This window comes from Betta splendens, chromosome 6 (genome assembly GCF_900634795.4).
Source record: "Betta splendens chromosome 6, fBetSpl5.4, whole genome shotgun sequence".
Taxonomy (NCBI): domain Eukaryota; kingdom Metazoa; phylum Chordata; class Actinopteri; order Anabantiformes; family Osphronemidae; genus Betta; species Betta splendens.
In genome coordinates, this window is record NC_040886.2 from 13,501,360 (window position 1) to 13,516,568 (window position 15,209).

The 15,209-nt window shown below is 44.5% G+C and overlaps 3 protein-coding genes and 1 long non-coding RNA gene across 5 annotated transcripts; 2 read left to right on the top strand and 2 right to left on the bottom strand.

The window, feature by feature from the left end:
- The first annotated feature begins 680 nt into the window (after nucleotides 1-680).
- LOC114857594 (aromatase) lies at nucleotides 681-3,499 on the top strand. 2 transcript variants are annotated; one of them, XM_029154220.3, is made up of 9 exons: nucleotides 681-929; nucleotides 1,159-1,309; nucleotides 1,385-1,539; nucleotides 1,609-1,785; nucleotides 1,861-1,975; nucleotides 2,057-2,171; nucleotides 2,276-2,438; nucleotides 2,512-2,753; nucleotides 2,822-3,499. In XM_029154220.3, the coding sequence occupies exons 1-9, from the start codon at nucleotides 812-814 to the stop codon at nucleotides 3,071-3,073; spliced, it is 1,488 nt and encodes a 495-aa protein (XP_029010053.1). In that variant the 5' UTR covers nucleotides 681-811; the 3' UTR covers nucleotides 3,074-3,499. The 2 variants fall into 2 exon arrangements, with proteins under 2 accessions (XP_029010053.1, XP_029010052.1); XM_029154219.3 differs by having other exon boundaries at nucleotides 1,385-1,785.
- A 132-nt stretch (nucleotides 3,500-3,631) lies between these two features.
- ap4e1 (adaptor related protein complex 4 subunit epsilon 1) lies at nucleotides 3,632-10,801 on the bottom strand. Its single transcript, XM_055509859.1, has 21 exons — nucleotides 10,469-10,801; nucleotides 10,165-10,236; nucleotides 9,934-10,057; nucleotides 9,733-9,806; nucleotides 9,543-9,664; nucleotides 9,294-9,453; nucleotides 9,026-9,192; nucleotides 8,857-8,930; nucleotides 8,645-8,767; nucleotides 8,414-8,523; nucleotides 8,188-8,331; nucleotides 7,849-7,957; nucleotides 7,608-7,726; nucleotides 7,164-7,469; nucleotides 6,580-6,691; nucleotides 6,361-6,499; nucleotides 6,029-6,281; nucleotides 5,481-5,921; nucleotides 5,207-5,397; nucleotides 4,960-5,120; nucleotides 3,632-4,847 (listed from the first exon to the last, which is right to left on the bottom strand). The coding sequence occupies exons 1-21, from the start codon at nucleotides 10,607-10,609 to the stop codon at nucleotides 4,687-4,689; spliced, it is 3,303 nt and encodes a 1,100-aa protein (XP_055365834.1). The 5' UTR covers nucleotides 10,610-10,801; the 3' UTR covers nucleotides 3,632-4,686.
- A 114-nt stretch (nucleotides 10,802-10,915) lies between these two features.
- Nucleotides 10,916-14,813, bottom strand: gnb5a (guanine nucleotide binding protein (G protein), beta 5a). Its single transcript, XM_029154231.3, has 11 exons — nucleotides 14,653-14,813; nucleotides 13,974-14,110; nucleotides 13,852-13,893; nucleotides 13,459-13,535; nucleotides 13,244-13,376; nucleotides 13,023-13,166; nucleotides 12,829-12,920; nucleotides 12,500-12,548; nucleotides 12,272-12,368; nucleotides 12,011-12,177; nucleotides 10,916-11,930 (listed from the first exon to the last, which is right to left on the bottom strand). The coding sequence occupies exons 1-11, from the start codon at nucleotides 14,786-14,788 to the stop codon at nucleotides 11,919-11,921; spliced, it is 1,086 nt and encodes a 361-aa protein (XP_029010064.1). The 5' UTR covers nucleotides 14,789-14,813; the 3' UTR covers nucleotides 10,916-11,918.
- On the top strand, nucleotides 14,289-15,146 carry LOC121202311 (uncharacterized). The gene is made up of 2 exons (XR_005897833.1): nucleotides 14,289-14,619; nucleotides 14,806-15,146. It is a non-coding gene; the product is annotated as an uncharacterized LOC121202311 (long non-coding RNA).
- Nucleotides 15,147-15,209: the final 63 nt, after the last annotated feature.

Here is a 15,209-nt window from a genome sequence, read left to right on the forward strand (position 1 = left end):
TCCAAATCTGAGCGCGTGTGTGTCAGAATATCCCTCTTCTGAGACGAGTTGAATTGTTTCTATGTTGAGATGAAGCCTCATTATTCCAGTTTGGTCAATGTAGCAACGAGCGAAGCCTGCTTTTCAGCCAATCTGAGATACGAGTCTCCTGTGACGCCTTAAATGTGCAGCCAACATCCCCATCAACAGCATCTCAGCTGCTCAGCACCAGAGTTCATTATAAGCCCACAACCATGTACCTACAGTAAATACACTTACACTTCTTATTTGCTAATTGTATAGATGACATTTCAAATGAGGTGAATGGGTGCTCCCTTTGTGGCAGGTCAGTCTGACCCAGCTAATTAATTTCCTCCTGAAAAGCCTTTCAGGGATGAATTGGACGCTGGGGTTTCTTTCGTCTGGACAAAGCCAAACGTGAAGCGAGCCCAGATTAAAAGGACTAATGCAAAGCACCACGGCTGAAAGGCCCGGGGCTTTCTGCATCCTTGTGAACAGAAAAGTTTTTTTGTTTTCTTTGAAGCTGCTTCGTGTTTTTGGCCCGCGCCGGTATTTGGACTATTCAGCGCCGCTGCCATGTAAAGGTGCTTGTGGCCCCGAAGTGGCAGCGTTTCCAAGCAACCGGGCAAAGTGAGGGCTCCAGCGGGGATTTAAAAATACGTGAATCGGATTTATTTGGCCTTTAAAAACCGCTGAACCGCTGGTGTTGCCTCAAACTTCCCCTCAGCCGGAGAAGCAACACGAGACGGGCCAGACGTTCTCCACAGACAGCAGAGACGGAGCACCTGCTCAGGTGTGAGTTCTGAACGCGATGCTGCCGCTGGAGACGGCGCCTGAGGTCACTGCTCTCCTGCTGCTGCTGCTGCTGCTGCTGCTGCTGCTGCTGCTGCTCGTCAGCAGGAGGCGAAGCCGCGGCGCAGGCGTCCCAGGTAGGAGTCCACGGCTCCTGGAAAGGTTCTTGTTCTTGTCTTCACGAGACATAAACAACCAGTCCGACGTGTTCCTCTCTGGATCTTTTGTGTTTTGAGTGATGCGGTAGAATTGCAATGAATTCAGCAACATCTGCTCACAGAATGTGTCCAGCGTCTCTGAGGACAAATTATTTTGCAGGCAGTTCAGCAGAAGTGTGTCTAATCGTGACCTCCGCTCCGCCTCCAGGTCCCCCTTCATTGGCAGGACTCGGTCCGGTTCTGTCCTACGCCAGGTTCATCTGGACCGGGATCGGAACGGCGTGCAACTACTACAACAACAAATACGGCAGCGTTGTCCGCGTGTGGATCAGCGGCGAGGAGACGCTCATTCTGAGCGGGCAAGTCTTTTGAAATCGAGCTCGTGGTTTGAAATAAAGTATAAAGTTCCCTATAAAGTGTGGCTCCGCTCGCAGGTCGTCTGCGGTGTACCACGTGCTGCGCAGCGCCCAGTACACGGCCAGGTTCGGGAGCCCAGAAGGGCTGGAGTGTATTGGGATGAAAGGGAGGGGGATCATATTCAACAGCGACCTCCCACTGTGGAAGAAAGTCCGGACGTACTTCTCTAAAGGCCAGTGCATTCCTGCGAGCTACGTTAACGCGCTCATACTCGTGCTTCACCCCTGCGGTTCTCCTCCAGCCCTGACAGGCCCCGGCCTCCAGAGAACAGTGGCGGTCTGCGTGAGCTCCACGGCCCAACATCTGGACAACCTGCAGGAGCTGACCAACGCCTCCGGACACGTGGACGCGCTCAATCTGCTGAGGGCCATCGTGGTGGACGTCTCCAACCGTCTGTTCCTCAGGGTGCCGCTCAACGGTCAGCTGCTTTTCATTCGTTGAGTCATGTTTCCAGCCTGCAGCTCCTCAGAGCTCTCTCTCCGTGATGTCTCAGAAAAAGACTTGCTGATGAAAATACACAACTACTTTGAAACCTGGCAAACCGTCCTGATAAAGCCGGATATATTTTTCAAGATTGGGTGGCTGTACAACAAGCATAAGAGAGCAGCGTAAGATATTTACCTCATTATTCATATTTGGCTGCATTTTTCCATCTTGATCTTTGTATTGTTTTTTTTTCTTGCCAACAGTCAAGAGCTGCAAGACGCGATGGAGAGCCTTCTTGAAATCAAAAGACGAATTATTAACGAAGCTGAAAAGCTGGACGAGGATCTTGACTTTGCAACCGAGCTCATCTTCGCTCAGGTCAGTCTCTTCTGGGGAGTGATGAGTGATGATGAGTGAGTGATGATGAGTGAGTGATGATGAGTGAGTGATGATGAGCGCGGCCTCGTCTTCCCGCTTGACAGAACCACGGAGAGCTTTCGGCCGACAACGTCCGGCAGTGTGTGCTGGAGATGGTGATCGCAGCGCCCGACACGCTCTCCATCAGCCTCTTCTTCATGCTGATGCTGCTCAAGCAGCATCCGGACGTGGAGCGGAGGATGGTGGAGGAGATGGACACTGTGCTGAGTGAGCGCAGGCACTTTCACTCCACCATATCTGACAGTGAAGCGATTCCAATGATCTGTATTTTCATTTCCAGGTGAAAACACTGCTGAAAACATTGACTATCAAGGCTTGAAAGTGATGGAGACTTTCATCAATGAGAGCATGAGGTTTCATCCCGTGGTTGATTTCACAATGCGAAAAGCTCTGGAGGATGACAACATCGAAGGCACGACAGTGCGGAAGGGAACCAACATTATTCTTAACATCGGTCTCATGCACAAGACAGAGTTCTTCCCAAAAGCCAAAGAGTTCAGTCTGATGAACTTTGATAAAACAGTAAGTTGGCAGACTGTCGGTAACTCCCGTGAAATAATCACAGCTGAGTCTCGACCTCCTGTCTCCAGGTGCCCAGTCGCTTCTTCCAGCCCTTCGGCTGTGGGCCGAGGTCCTGCGTGGGCAAACACATCGCCATGGTCATGATGAAGGCCATCCTGGTCACATTGTTGTCTCGCTACACAGTGTGTCCTCATCAGGGCTGCACCGTCAGCACCATCAGGCAGACCAACAACCTGTCACAGCAGCCGGTGGAGGACGAGCACAGCCTGACCATGCGCTTTGTCCCCCGACGGGCGCGACCCCCACCGAGTCAGCGCTGAAGCAGAAATCAGTGCAGAGGTGGAGGTTGAAGGAGGAAGGCCTGTGTTAACACAGCCGTACACAGGCGATCATAGATCTATACTTACCTAGAACAGAACTGCATGAATTAGAACGTAGGGTTTTAATGGCTTAAATGATACAGTATAACAATGCACAAGATATTGTAGCATCAATTAAACCAGCTCCAGTAGTAAATCTTAATCAACTTTAAGCTGTAGTCTGTATCAGTGGAACATTTTAACTGTCAGCGCACTGAAAAGCTCAAGTTATTAGACAGTTGCTTAATGATATCACTGTCCAGACCAGTTAAAACCCTTGTTTTACCAGTTTTACTTGTCAAATTTGTAATTAGAGACATTTTGGTCAAAATAACGAATTCATCTCATCACCTTGTGTTTTTCGACAATAAACAAGTTTCATTATCAGTGTCAGTGTCATTGATTTACACTTATTATGCTCAAGCAAATAAAAGACTGACATAACATTTTCTTGCCTCAGCTGCAGCACATTATACAGTAGCCTCTAGTGAGGCGAATAAATTACTGAGTCAAAAGAAATTAAGTGTAGAGTTTATTCATAAGTTAGCAGGACATAGTGTCAGGCACTCTAAGAAACAATGATTCCTCTCTGCACCACAGGCACAAACCACATGTCAACTTGGCGATGGAACGTAAGGCGCTGGGTTTAAAGTTGAGAATAGATTCAAACCAGAACACGGAGAAATAACTGAAACAAACCCTCCCTTCAGTTGGAATTAACTCAAACAGGCTGAAACATGTCAACCATAACGAGAACCAAACAACAGCACATGAAACACAACGATTCTTCTCCTTTCAGTGGAATTAATAAAAATATTTTCTGCAAGAATATAAACCCAATAAATATGTTTTTAATACTGCACTGATAGAAAAATAGAATAATCTAACATCACTATCCACACACAAATCCACTTCTCCCTGAAACTCAGAAACATGAGTGCATAGATAACCCCATCACACACACAAGACAGCACCTGCAAATTACTGATGAATGAAAAACAGACATCGGTGGTGTTTAAGACAAAAAGTTCATAATGGATGTGAAATAGTGAAAAGTATCATCAGCATTTTGTTATTTAAACTGAAAGCTCCCTCTCTGTGGCTTTTACTGACAGGTAGAGGATTTAAATTCACTGATCTGTTCAAAAGCATGTACAAAGTAAATAAAACATGTATTGGGTACTTCGCTAAAATATGTCAGTCTCTTAAGTCTTTTTTAACAGTCTTTTAAATAATTATCTTAGCTGTGGAAAAGGATGTTCTTCCTTCTATATCAATAATAGCACTTTATAACAGTAGTGTTAATGAGAAACACGGGCTTTGAGGCTTTAGACAGATGACTTTTACTAATACTGTGGTTGTGAGAAATGTTATTTTAAAAAGCACTGATTCATGGACATTAAAACCAGAACTGATTGAGACAAACAAATGGTAAACACTGTAGCATGGTGATGTAAATGCCCGCTGTCAGCTGTGACCCCTTCTCTTCTGCTTTACAGCTCTGTGTAGCTTCCTCTGCGGTGCTTGTGGCTCTGGCTGCTCAGTGGCGTCAGTGCAGCTTTTGCAGAAGGGCTTTAGTGCTCCGTTAAAGACCTCTGACAGTGGTACATGAGGCAGTCGGGAAGGTCGGGGAGTGACGAGCGCATCCACACAGCCAGAGAGCCTGCGTGCAAACGGCAGTGCATCAGACACGGCTGATCCGGGAGGAGCCGGCATGCTACGATGCCTTCCATTCCTGTGGTGAAAGCGATAAAGGAAACTCAGCAACAGCACTCAGTCAGTTTAACCCCTGAACCCCTTTTCTTTTGGTAAAGGTTCAGTTCAGCGAGCAGAAAATAACTACTCACCTATGATTTCAACAATGTGAAGCTGAAGTTTCTTCTTCAGTACAGTCAGAGTGTCTGTAAGAGGCTCTTCGCCATCATTGATCAGCGTCAAGTTCTGTTTTGTATCATGCGTAAAGTCAAGCCACATCCTCCCGTACTCCTCAGTCGATACTTTCAAAGGTCTGTGTAAAATGCGGGAGCAAAGTAAGTGACCCGTGACCTCCGCACAGCCTGACACGTTTTGAATAGAATCAAAAAGGTTTGTCACCTGACGAAGCTGGTTAGCGGGAGTTCGTATGAAAACTGTGCTGTTTGAGGCGTTTCAATGTGGAGCTGATGAGACACCATTCCAGCCACTGTGACATGAGCTGAAGGCCTCTTCACAGTCAGTGAATACTGACACACTGCTACACAGCAGCCTCTCACCTCCTTCACTGGGCTGTCAGAGGCACAGGATACCTGAACAATAACAGGGTTATTATTATGAAGGACTAATTAGGCAGCCACGAAGCTTAATTATTATTTTCAGCTGAATACATTACCTCAAGTTGTTCTGAGTCAAGATCCACATGTACGTCATGAACAGCAAAGTCGGAGGAGTTGGTAATAAAAATAACTAGTATTAGAGAATCCTCTTTCTGCACATAACAGGCTGAGAGGTGGAGGCTTTGAGTGGAGCACAGAGGGGAGATTTCAGAGTGAAAAAGTTCAGAGAGTTCAGCAGGAAGGTGAGAACTGAGACAGAGGTCTTGAGGTGTGTTTGAGTCCTCGTGTGACACAAGAGCAGCTTCTACGTCACAGGTGCCATTAGCAGCAGCGTGGACCTCAGAGAGTTCAGGAGTCTTTTCCAGTAGGTTGGTACAAAGCAGGTGATCCACGGTGCTGGGAAGAGAGATGAGGGAGTTGGACGTTGGCGCGCTGGTTGAGCTCTGACCTTTGGCTTTCTTCCTAAAGCGTTGGGGCATTGGCTCGGATTTCCCCATCTGCGAGAAGGGTGACAACACCTTGGTGAATTTTCAAAAAAAGCACAAATATGGAACGCCAATACACACGAGGAACTAAATAGTTCCAGAAGCACTGGTGAGCTCACCAGACACACGGAGCTTTGGGAGCTGAGTCCGACGAACAGTGAGGAGGCCAGCTGCTGCTTCTCTGGCTCGTGCTCAGGGCTCTGTGTTGGGGCTGGGCTTGGGCTGTGTGAGTTGCCAGTCTCTGTCTGCTGGATGGGGGACCGGAGAGGACTAGGAACCTCAATCTGGGCCTCCTCTATGGGTTCTCTCTGTGCCAGGTAGCCCTCTTTTCCCCAGACCCTCTTCACTCCATCCAGCTTCAGAGTGGTAGAGCTGACATAGAAATAAAACAAGTTCCAAACAGTAAAAACAAACATAGCTCTGTCAGTTGAGGTATCTATGTGCTACATACCCTCCTTTGTGTGACAGATCGGTGCTATCTCCTGACAGACCAGAGCTCATGGACAACAGTGTGGGAGACTGTCTGTCTGTAATGCTGCAGGAGGACATGCTGATGGGCAGGGCCAGGCTGTACGGCTCCAGGCTCAACGCTGAAGCACACAGCAGTCAAAACAAATTCAAACGGGGCTTCCAAATCTGCCGCAGGCGAAAAGCACTAGTTCATTCTTACCTTTCGCCTGAGCGAGTTCTTCCTGACGTTGATGGGGAGGCTTGTATGGGGCAGCGCCAGCAGCCAACGCCTCTGACACGAATCCATCCAGAAATGACAGTGAAGAATCCACCTAGGTTTAAGGAGTTTAAACATATTACTTAAGATCCTCTAGAAAAAAATCTAATGGTGTCACCTGTTTGCAAAATACTGGGGAAGTATTTGTATAGACTTCTGTTCAATACAGTTCTGTGGTTAACCTCACCCTGCAGACTACTCTAGACATGCCAAAGCTGCTATGACCTGCTATGATCATCCCATTATTTTGGCAAATACTGTCATTAATCTAATTGACTGTGTGTCATGAGGGCAAGTGTAAGCAGGATGTTTCTCCAACCATTACTGTAAATAAAGGGAACTCAATTTGCCAGAGCAGGAGGAGGAACTATAAAGTAGTCATTGTAGTTGTTTCTGGTGACTTTCATTTTAGTATTAAGGACATTTAAAATTGAATAACTAAAGTTTTACTTTAGTCATTTACAGTCATATTAAACTTCATACTTAAACCCTGGTTTCACATTTCTGCAGTCATGCATATAGATTACCTCCAGTGGCTCCAGACCAGCCTCTCCAGGTAGCAGCACCCTGGTTCGTAGTTCAAGGTTGTGACTCAGGTGCTGCAGCTCATGCGCCCTCTGCCTCAGAACTGTGTCCATTGAGCTGCTGTATGACTCAGAAACCTCCTGAGCTATAGAAACACCTTCACCACTCCGACAGAGCTTGGTCATTGCCATAAGGACGTAGCTCTTGGTTTCACTGCTTGTTTGCTTCCTTTCTAGTAGTTTGACCAACAACCTCATGACTGTTGCTGGATCAAGTTCCTCCCTCAAATGAGAGTATTCACCCAGGACCTGAGCAAAACAAGGAGGACACATCTTCAGCATATATAACAATCAACTTATCTCACTCTGCTTACTGTAAAGTATGCTTTTAATCAAACCACTGTGATCATGGTCAGTTCTCTACATCCTGCTCTCACCAGCACTCACCCAGCTGATGACTTGGAGGAAGCGCTGTGGCAGGTTGCCAGGCTTTCCTTGGAGCAGAGAAACATATGAGTCCACAGCGAACAGTCTCAACTTCCTGTCTTCCTCCACACTGTCAAATCCTGGGCCAGTAAAAATTGATAGAGAACAATTAGATTTTTGTCAACACATGGAACAAATGAGCAAACTGAAATATCACTGCACAGGAACATTATAGAACCAAATAAGCACAGAGGTGTTTTACCCTCACAGAGTAGTTTCAGGAAATTGTTGGGGATGTCAGGCTGCATCGTATCCCCACCCACCGAAAACACTGTGTTCATGGTCTCAATGAACCATTCATTGTCTGGCGCATATGTATATTGTTAATAAGAAAAAGAAACACAACAAACAGAAATAAACAAAGTGCAAAAGGTTTCGACAGCTGTATCAGGGTAACTAGGCTGTTTCACCACTTAACAAATGAAAATATTATACCACACACACTTTACTAACTTTAATATTGGGAAACTAAGAAATTCAACTGCAGCTCATTGGTGCTTGAACACAGTCCAATGAAAACAACATCGTCACAGTTGAAAGGATATTTTTCTGCCAGCTCTGCCACCTTCCCCACCAGGTCAGTGGTAGTGTAATCATCTTTACTCGTGCTCAGAAACTCCAGCATCTTCTCAACAATGACTGTGACATTTTGGGCATTGGTGATACGAAAGAGCAACTCCAGCGTCTAGAAGACAACAGAGAATGCAGTAAATTATAAAAACATGCCTATGACACCTAAATTCATACTACACCAGTATCTGTCTTACTTCACGCTTGATGAGTAGGTCGTAATGATCAAGACATTCAATGATGGTCATCTGATGTTGCAAGGCCAGTTTAGGATCCTGCTGGACCACATAGGTGAGAGCCTTCAAGCCTAAAATATGCCAAAATAAATAAAATGTAGAATGTAGAATGTAGAATTTTGGCTGTCAAGTGTAAAACATTTTAAAATGAGTCATCTTTGATTCACACAGTTATATATTATGTAGTTTTACCTAAATATTTGAGATTCATCTTTGGTGACAGAACAAAGTTGCCAATGCACTTTGCAGCTTTTTCCAAAAGTTCAGATTTAGGATGAATTGTGTAAATACATTTTACACACTCATATAAAATTGCTGGAAGGGAAGAGATTGATATTAGTGGCTAAAAGGTTTGAATAATTTCAACCCTAATTAAAAACTAATAAATTATAAATTCGACATACCATAGGTAATGTTGTGGTTCATCTCTGCTCTTTGTAAAGACTCATCAAGAACTTCATACATGATTTCACTTGTACTGTGAACACAGATCAGATCAAAGTCTATTGGCAAGAATATTATAACAAACCACGTCAACATTCATGCAGTCAGTTTGAGGAAAGCATTAATTACCTCTGGTCATTCTTTCCAAGTAAGGATAGTATTCTAAGAAGCTGAATTTGAAGCCATGGAGCAGGAACACTGCGATAGTTAAAATCCATTGGTAGCTTTCCTCCCACCACTTGCTTCAATATGGTGACAAAACTTGTTGTTAAGTCCTTATAACCTTCTGGGTTCTCCTGTAACAAAACAAAATATATCAAGTATATCAAAGTGTGACACAGAATACCACCGTATATAAAACAAGTAGAAATATAAAAAAAACATGAAAATAAATTACCTGGATCATCTGTAAGTAGATGTGTAGTGATGCTGTCATTACCCCAGGATCCCTGTCACACAGAGCTAGGCGAAACTTGCTGTGGATGTGCTGAACTTGATTTGGTGCAATCAGGTAGAACTTATACAGTGCCAGGACTGCTTTGCGACGAATTATTTCTCTACAAATAAGTTACAAAACACTTACAAAAATATTTTGCTTACAATATATGCAATCATACAGGTACCTAATCAAAGTAGCATTTCTTACTTTGGGTGATTAAGCTTCTCCTCCACCAGAGGAAGGATAGCAGGTATCATATCTTTGGGGAAGATTTGGCTGACAACAGTTAGAGCCATGCAGACTTCAATAAGATTTGTGCTCTGAAGATCCTGTAAACATAATATATCATTATCCATGTTTTTTATGAAAAAAACAAAATAAACAGGAAAATCAATACCTTCAACACAGTGTTTACGAGGAGAAGCAGCAGCTCGTGGCTTTCATTAAGAAACAAGGACACAGCGAGATAACCTGCAAAACAAACAGAAAACCAAGTAGGAATTTGCGGTGGACTTATTGCATGTTTGGTTACTTTAATAAGTTAGAAAGCCAAGACCTGGATTCTGAGATAACGCTAGAAAATACAGTAACAACATACCAACTCTTTTCTCCAGCGCTGTGCCTTGTTGAGCCAGTTTGATAGCATGGATGTAGCTAAATGAAGCCTCATAGCCTAACATCTCGCAGTAGATGGCTCTCACCATGAGATCCTTCATTTGCCTCTGGATCAAATGACATAAGCAAGAAGTAAACACATCAGTAACTTTACTGACCCATAATAATCTAGTTTTTTGTGCAACAACAGCTTTGAAAATCAGGAGAACAGTACCATGGAGGTGTTGGGGGAAGACACTTGTTCCTTAATAGACACTAGTTCGCGTTGAATAAGTTTCTCTTCCTCCTAAACAAGAAAAACAGGGCAAAGGTTAAAAAGATTTAACTGCTGCAAACAGTTGTACTGTAACAACCAGTTGGGAGTGACGCCCTGCTTTTAATGTATGAGGCGTTATTTAGGGGATCATAAAAATTGTCAGAGACATATTCAAGTTAGCCTGGTGAGCTAACGCTAAAGCTTATCCTGAACAACTGATTATTCTTTTACTTCAGCCCCAGTTTTAAATTGTTGGACTCACATGTTTGGACGTCAGCTCAGTGATTCCTCTGATGAGGCTTCCTAGTTTTGAGGTGGAAGACAGCTTTGTAGATCCAGGCTGGGAATCTAAAGACAAGAGGCTCGGCAGAGCTGTCAGGGTCTTCTCCACAACATCGCTCATTTTGACAGCAGGAAACGGGCCAAGCAGCTGGTTTCTGTCCTTTAAAACATGCGTACCCTATCTATCATGTACCCATCCCAGAGAGGTTCCTACGCAGAGACGGCGAACGGAGCCGGTTAAACACTTGTGGTTAAATTCTAGCTTGCCAGTCGGCCATTGTTTTGATTCAGCAGTCTACCCATGGCTCCCTGGTGACGTCACGTCCGTCTGTATTTAAAAAACTTTATTAAAACCTGAAACAAAAACAGTATCTGCAAGAAAATGAAAAACACAAGTTTACCTGAATAAGATGAGTGACACAAGCGGTTATGATATTCAAAACTCAGTTTAATATGTTTATAATATTTTGATAAACAGTCTTTTTTTATAACTGTACACTAGACTACAATAAAGTAATTACAATTAATATGAAATTACAGCCATTGGACATGAAGATGAATACATTCTAAGAATTTAAACATGTTCTGTATATATTGTCATTTAAATGTCTGGTGGGAAACAAGAACTTAAGTGTGCATTGAGCAGTAGGTGGCTTCCACAACTGGAAACGAACATCAATAAGAGTTAAACCATATTATAAGATCATGGGGACGGAAAATAAACATGCTGCAGAATTTTCTGTAAATGTGCTTTGTTGCTTTAGAATAATATTGGCAGGTGTGGTGCTGTTAACAGTGAAAAAGACTTGTGGGGCACACATTGTGTAAAAATAAAGAAACCATAGACTGTTTCGTCTGTGAACAGTTTGAACTTGTTCCTTCATATTAAATATTATTTTCAGTTTTTTTCAAACAAACTAATATTGACATCTTATAAAACGGGATTATTCAGGTTTAGCTAAGTAAAGCTTCTCCTGCAGATGCATTTAGTTTCCCTGTCTCCCATTTTGTTCCGTAAATTGCATTCCATATTTTTTGTGCAAAGAAAATTTAAAAAACAAGTAAACAAGTCATGCCTTTATGTGGACAGATACAGTACATCACTTTATTGTGTCAATTCTACCCTAGACTGATGCTAGTCACTACCAATGTTTAGTTTCTTTCAATATACATTGTACAGCTTAAGTTGTAACCATAAGTACGTCTGTGCAATATTCTCTGACTCTCACTGTAATACAAGCGTGCCATTTGGTTTGATAACTCTCTGAAATATTCAAATCTAGCCTGGCCATGAGACTAAACTATATACAAAGCTATAGATATGCTCTATGTACAACTGAGTCTCTATTTCTGTGATTGTACTCTAGCAAATAGAAACATCAGCGTGTCTTCAGAAGGCCTGTCTACCACTTAGTGCGGTTTCTTCGCCTTTAAGCCCAGATCTGGAAAAAAGAGGAAACAACTAGTCACCATCGAGGTCAGTGCAGGTGTCGAATCGGTCCCTGAAGGAGACATTTCATACCCGAAGAGTGTGGTCCCAGGAACCTGTGCAGAAGGCAGTCCCATCTGGGGAAACACGCAGTGTACTAACACGGTTCTCGTGTCCAAACAGGATGGAGACTCGCGTTCCTTTGAGAACATCCCAAACATTTATGGTGTAGTCATTGTAGCCACCAAACAGTAGCCGACCTGCAAAACGTAAAGCATTATGTTTGGGCTGTGCATAAAGTTTGAGGCATTATTCAGGGTCATTTTTAAGGTAACATGAGTAATTATATCTTACCACTTAGAGAGAAATCAACACTGGAGACCCCAAATATAATGCTCTCCTTAGAATAAATAGCCACCTCTCTGTCTGCCCTTAAGTCGTACAAACGGCACTGCAATAAAGACGTTTTACACATGAATATCACAGATTGGGATCAAATCACTCAATCGTTTTTCTCAGATTGATAATCTAGATGATGTACGATTATGAATTAAGATCAAATCAGTCTAACCAAATACTTACTGTAGCATCATCTGAGCCAGATGCAAATGCGTCTCCACTGGGATAGTATCTGTTTGAAAGCAGGGAGCCACATTTGAGAACAAATGACTGTCTTGACACAGTTTGCAGGATTTGAATACATTTGACTTTGAATGGCTCCCGGTGGTGGTATAAATAAGACAAAGGGGCAGAGTGAGGGAAGTAAAACATATGGTGAATCATTTTTCACTAAGTGCTGTGAAAACCATTGAACTGGTTCCATTTTCCCGTGTGTGATAAATCAAATCTATGCTTATGTCTGCAGATACAGAGGTCAGACGTGACAGAGCCAGGTGGAGGCAGTTACTCACCGCACGCTGTTTATGTCTGATTCATGAGTTTCAAAAGACTGAATACACTGTCCTGATCGCATGTCCCACACATTAGCCTTCTTATCACAGCCCTGCAGCAATATGAAATCACACAGAGCATGATTTATTTCAAAAGACACAACCCAGTCAAGTTGAGAAAAGTGACATTGAGCCATAAAAGTGAGTTTCTTTACCCCAGAGACAAATGTGTTTCCGGTCTCCGAGGGAGCCAGGTCCAGACAGAGCACGTCTGCTGCGTGTCCATGGAAACTCTGCAGCAGCTGCCCACTCTCCACATCCCATAGTGCACACGTGCCATCCCCGCTGGACGTCAGGATCTTAAACATGAAGAGAACGAGGAGGAGTAACAGCTGTTCTGCACTTTCATTTGCTGCATGCCGGCATTGAGACACACCTGCATGTCTGAGTTGGTGAAGCTACAGGCGGACAGGTAGTTCGTGTGCATGGCCACCGACTTCTTCTTCGCGGCCAGGTTCTCATTCTTGTCCAGGGACAGAGGATACACCGAGCATTTGTTGTCCAGGCCGCTGAGGCGGAAGAAAAGAAAACACCGCTAAAACGGAAAACAATAAATCTGCAAACACCGTGTTACACACGTGAGCCACTCACCCGCAGGCCACAGCGCAGCCGGAGGGAGCATAGGCACAGGCCATCACCCAGGTGCAAGGCATTGTCACTGCGTGCTCCTAATACACATCAAAAGACAAACCCGCATGAGCTGCACACACAGTGACATCAATCACCTTCACTGTCAATAAACAGAGCAGAACAGCTGTTTATGCTGCCACACAAATAGGTTTGAATGTTCTAATTCTCCTCATAGGTGCAGCTGCCTAGAGTAGATGCTCTACACAAGCTGAAGTTGAACTCTTCAGTTATAGGTTTATTAGACTGATATTTTCAACCTTCTTTACATTAAATCAAGGCTACACTGTAAATTGAGGATATGCACATTTAACATTGCATTTAATTTCACTTTAATGCAGCTGAAGGGCAGGTTACCTTGTTGGTAGTGAAGGCATCCCACACGATAACTTTTCCATCCTGCAAACACACAACAAGAGCGCCGTCACGCACATTTACTGCTCGTTGATTCTTGAGACGGACCTGAAGTCAGCACGGACCTGCGAGGAGCTGACGATCCTCCTCTTGTCCTTACACCAGTCCATACACAGAACTTTGTTGCCATGTCCCTTCAGAGTCCTCCGGGTCTTCATGACGAACTGGCCCAGTCCCTCCACCTTCTCTGCCACCTGATGTACTACACACGCACGCACACACACGCACGCACGCACGCACGCACGCACACACACACACACACACACACACACACACACACACACACACACACACACACACACACACACACACACACACACACACACACACACTTCGTTACACTCTCGACTAATATTAAACCGGTCAACGCCTACTATTAATCTTTTCTTTAATATGTCCCATCGCTCACGAGCGTCTGGTCCGCTGTTTTTGCGTGTTTACGTTTTAACGCACAGTCTCCACTAAAACCACAAACTGCTGAGACGCGATTGGACAAAAACCACCACACGGAAAATGTTAAGAAGCAGCAGCAGCAGCAGCAGCAGCGCTGGGCTACGAACGGGGAAGGCGAGCACACAGCCCCGGGCGTCAAGACAACAAGGTCAATAATCAGCCTTCGACGGGTCCACACCCTCCACGTCCGGACGCGTTCGGCTTGTAGCAGGAACATAACCCGCTATAGAGACGCATCTGATATCCCGTCGCACAGGGGTGAGCCGAGGCCTCTCCATTTTCATCACTCACACTCGACATCGTGCAGCTTCGCTCTTTCCTCCTCCAGCTTCGTCTTCAGCGTCTCCGATTCCGTTTTGAGATGAGCCAGAGTCTCATTCAGCTGAACCTCCTGTGTCGCCATTTCAGGGATTAGAGGGGATCTCATATATTTCCTCTGTGCAGGCAGCGATCGGCAGCGAAAAGGCTTAAAGCGGAGCTAGCAGATGATGCCGCTGTCATGACGTCAGAGGGAGAAGATGCTCCTCCGGGTTCCAGGGGGGAGGAGGGAGGAGGGGGGAGGACCCAGCATCCTGGTGATGCTGCCGCTGCTCCTCGCAGGACGTCTCCCCAGCAGCGGCAGCATCGCTGCTCGACCGATGAATAATGTATTCAACGCCGCTTTAACAGGCTGGAAAACTGCCTGGTTCTATAGGAGCTGCTCTCTGTAGGAACGTCCATAAGACATTTACGCAGACAAAATAATTTATTACAGTTGAATCAGTTATTAAATATATAAATATAAATATTCTGAGTGAGTTTTGTCAATAACTACTTAAGACAAAATGAAGAAGAAGCCAAAAATGTTT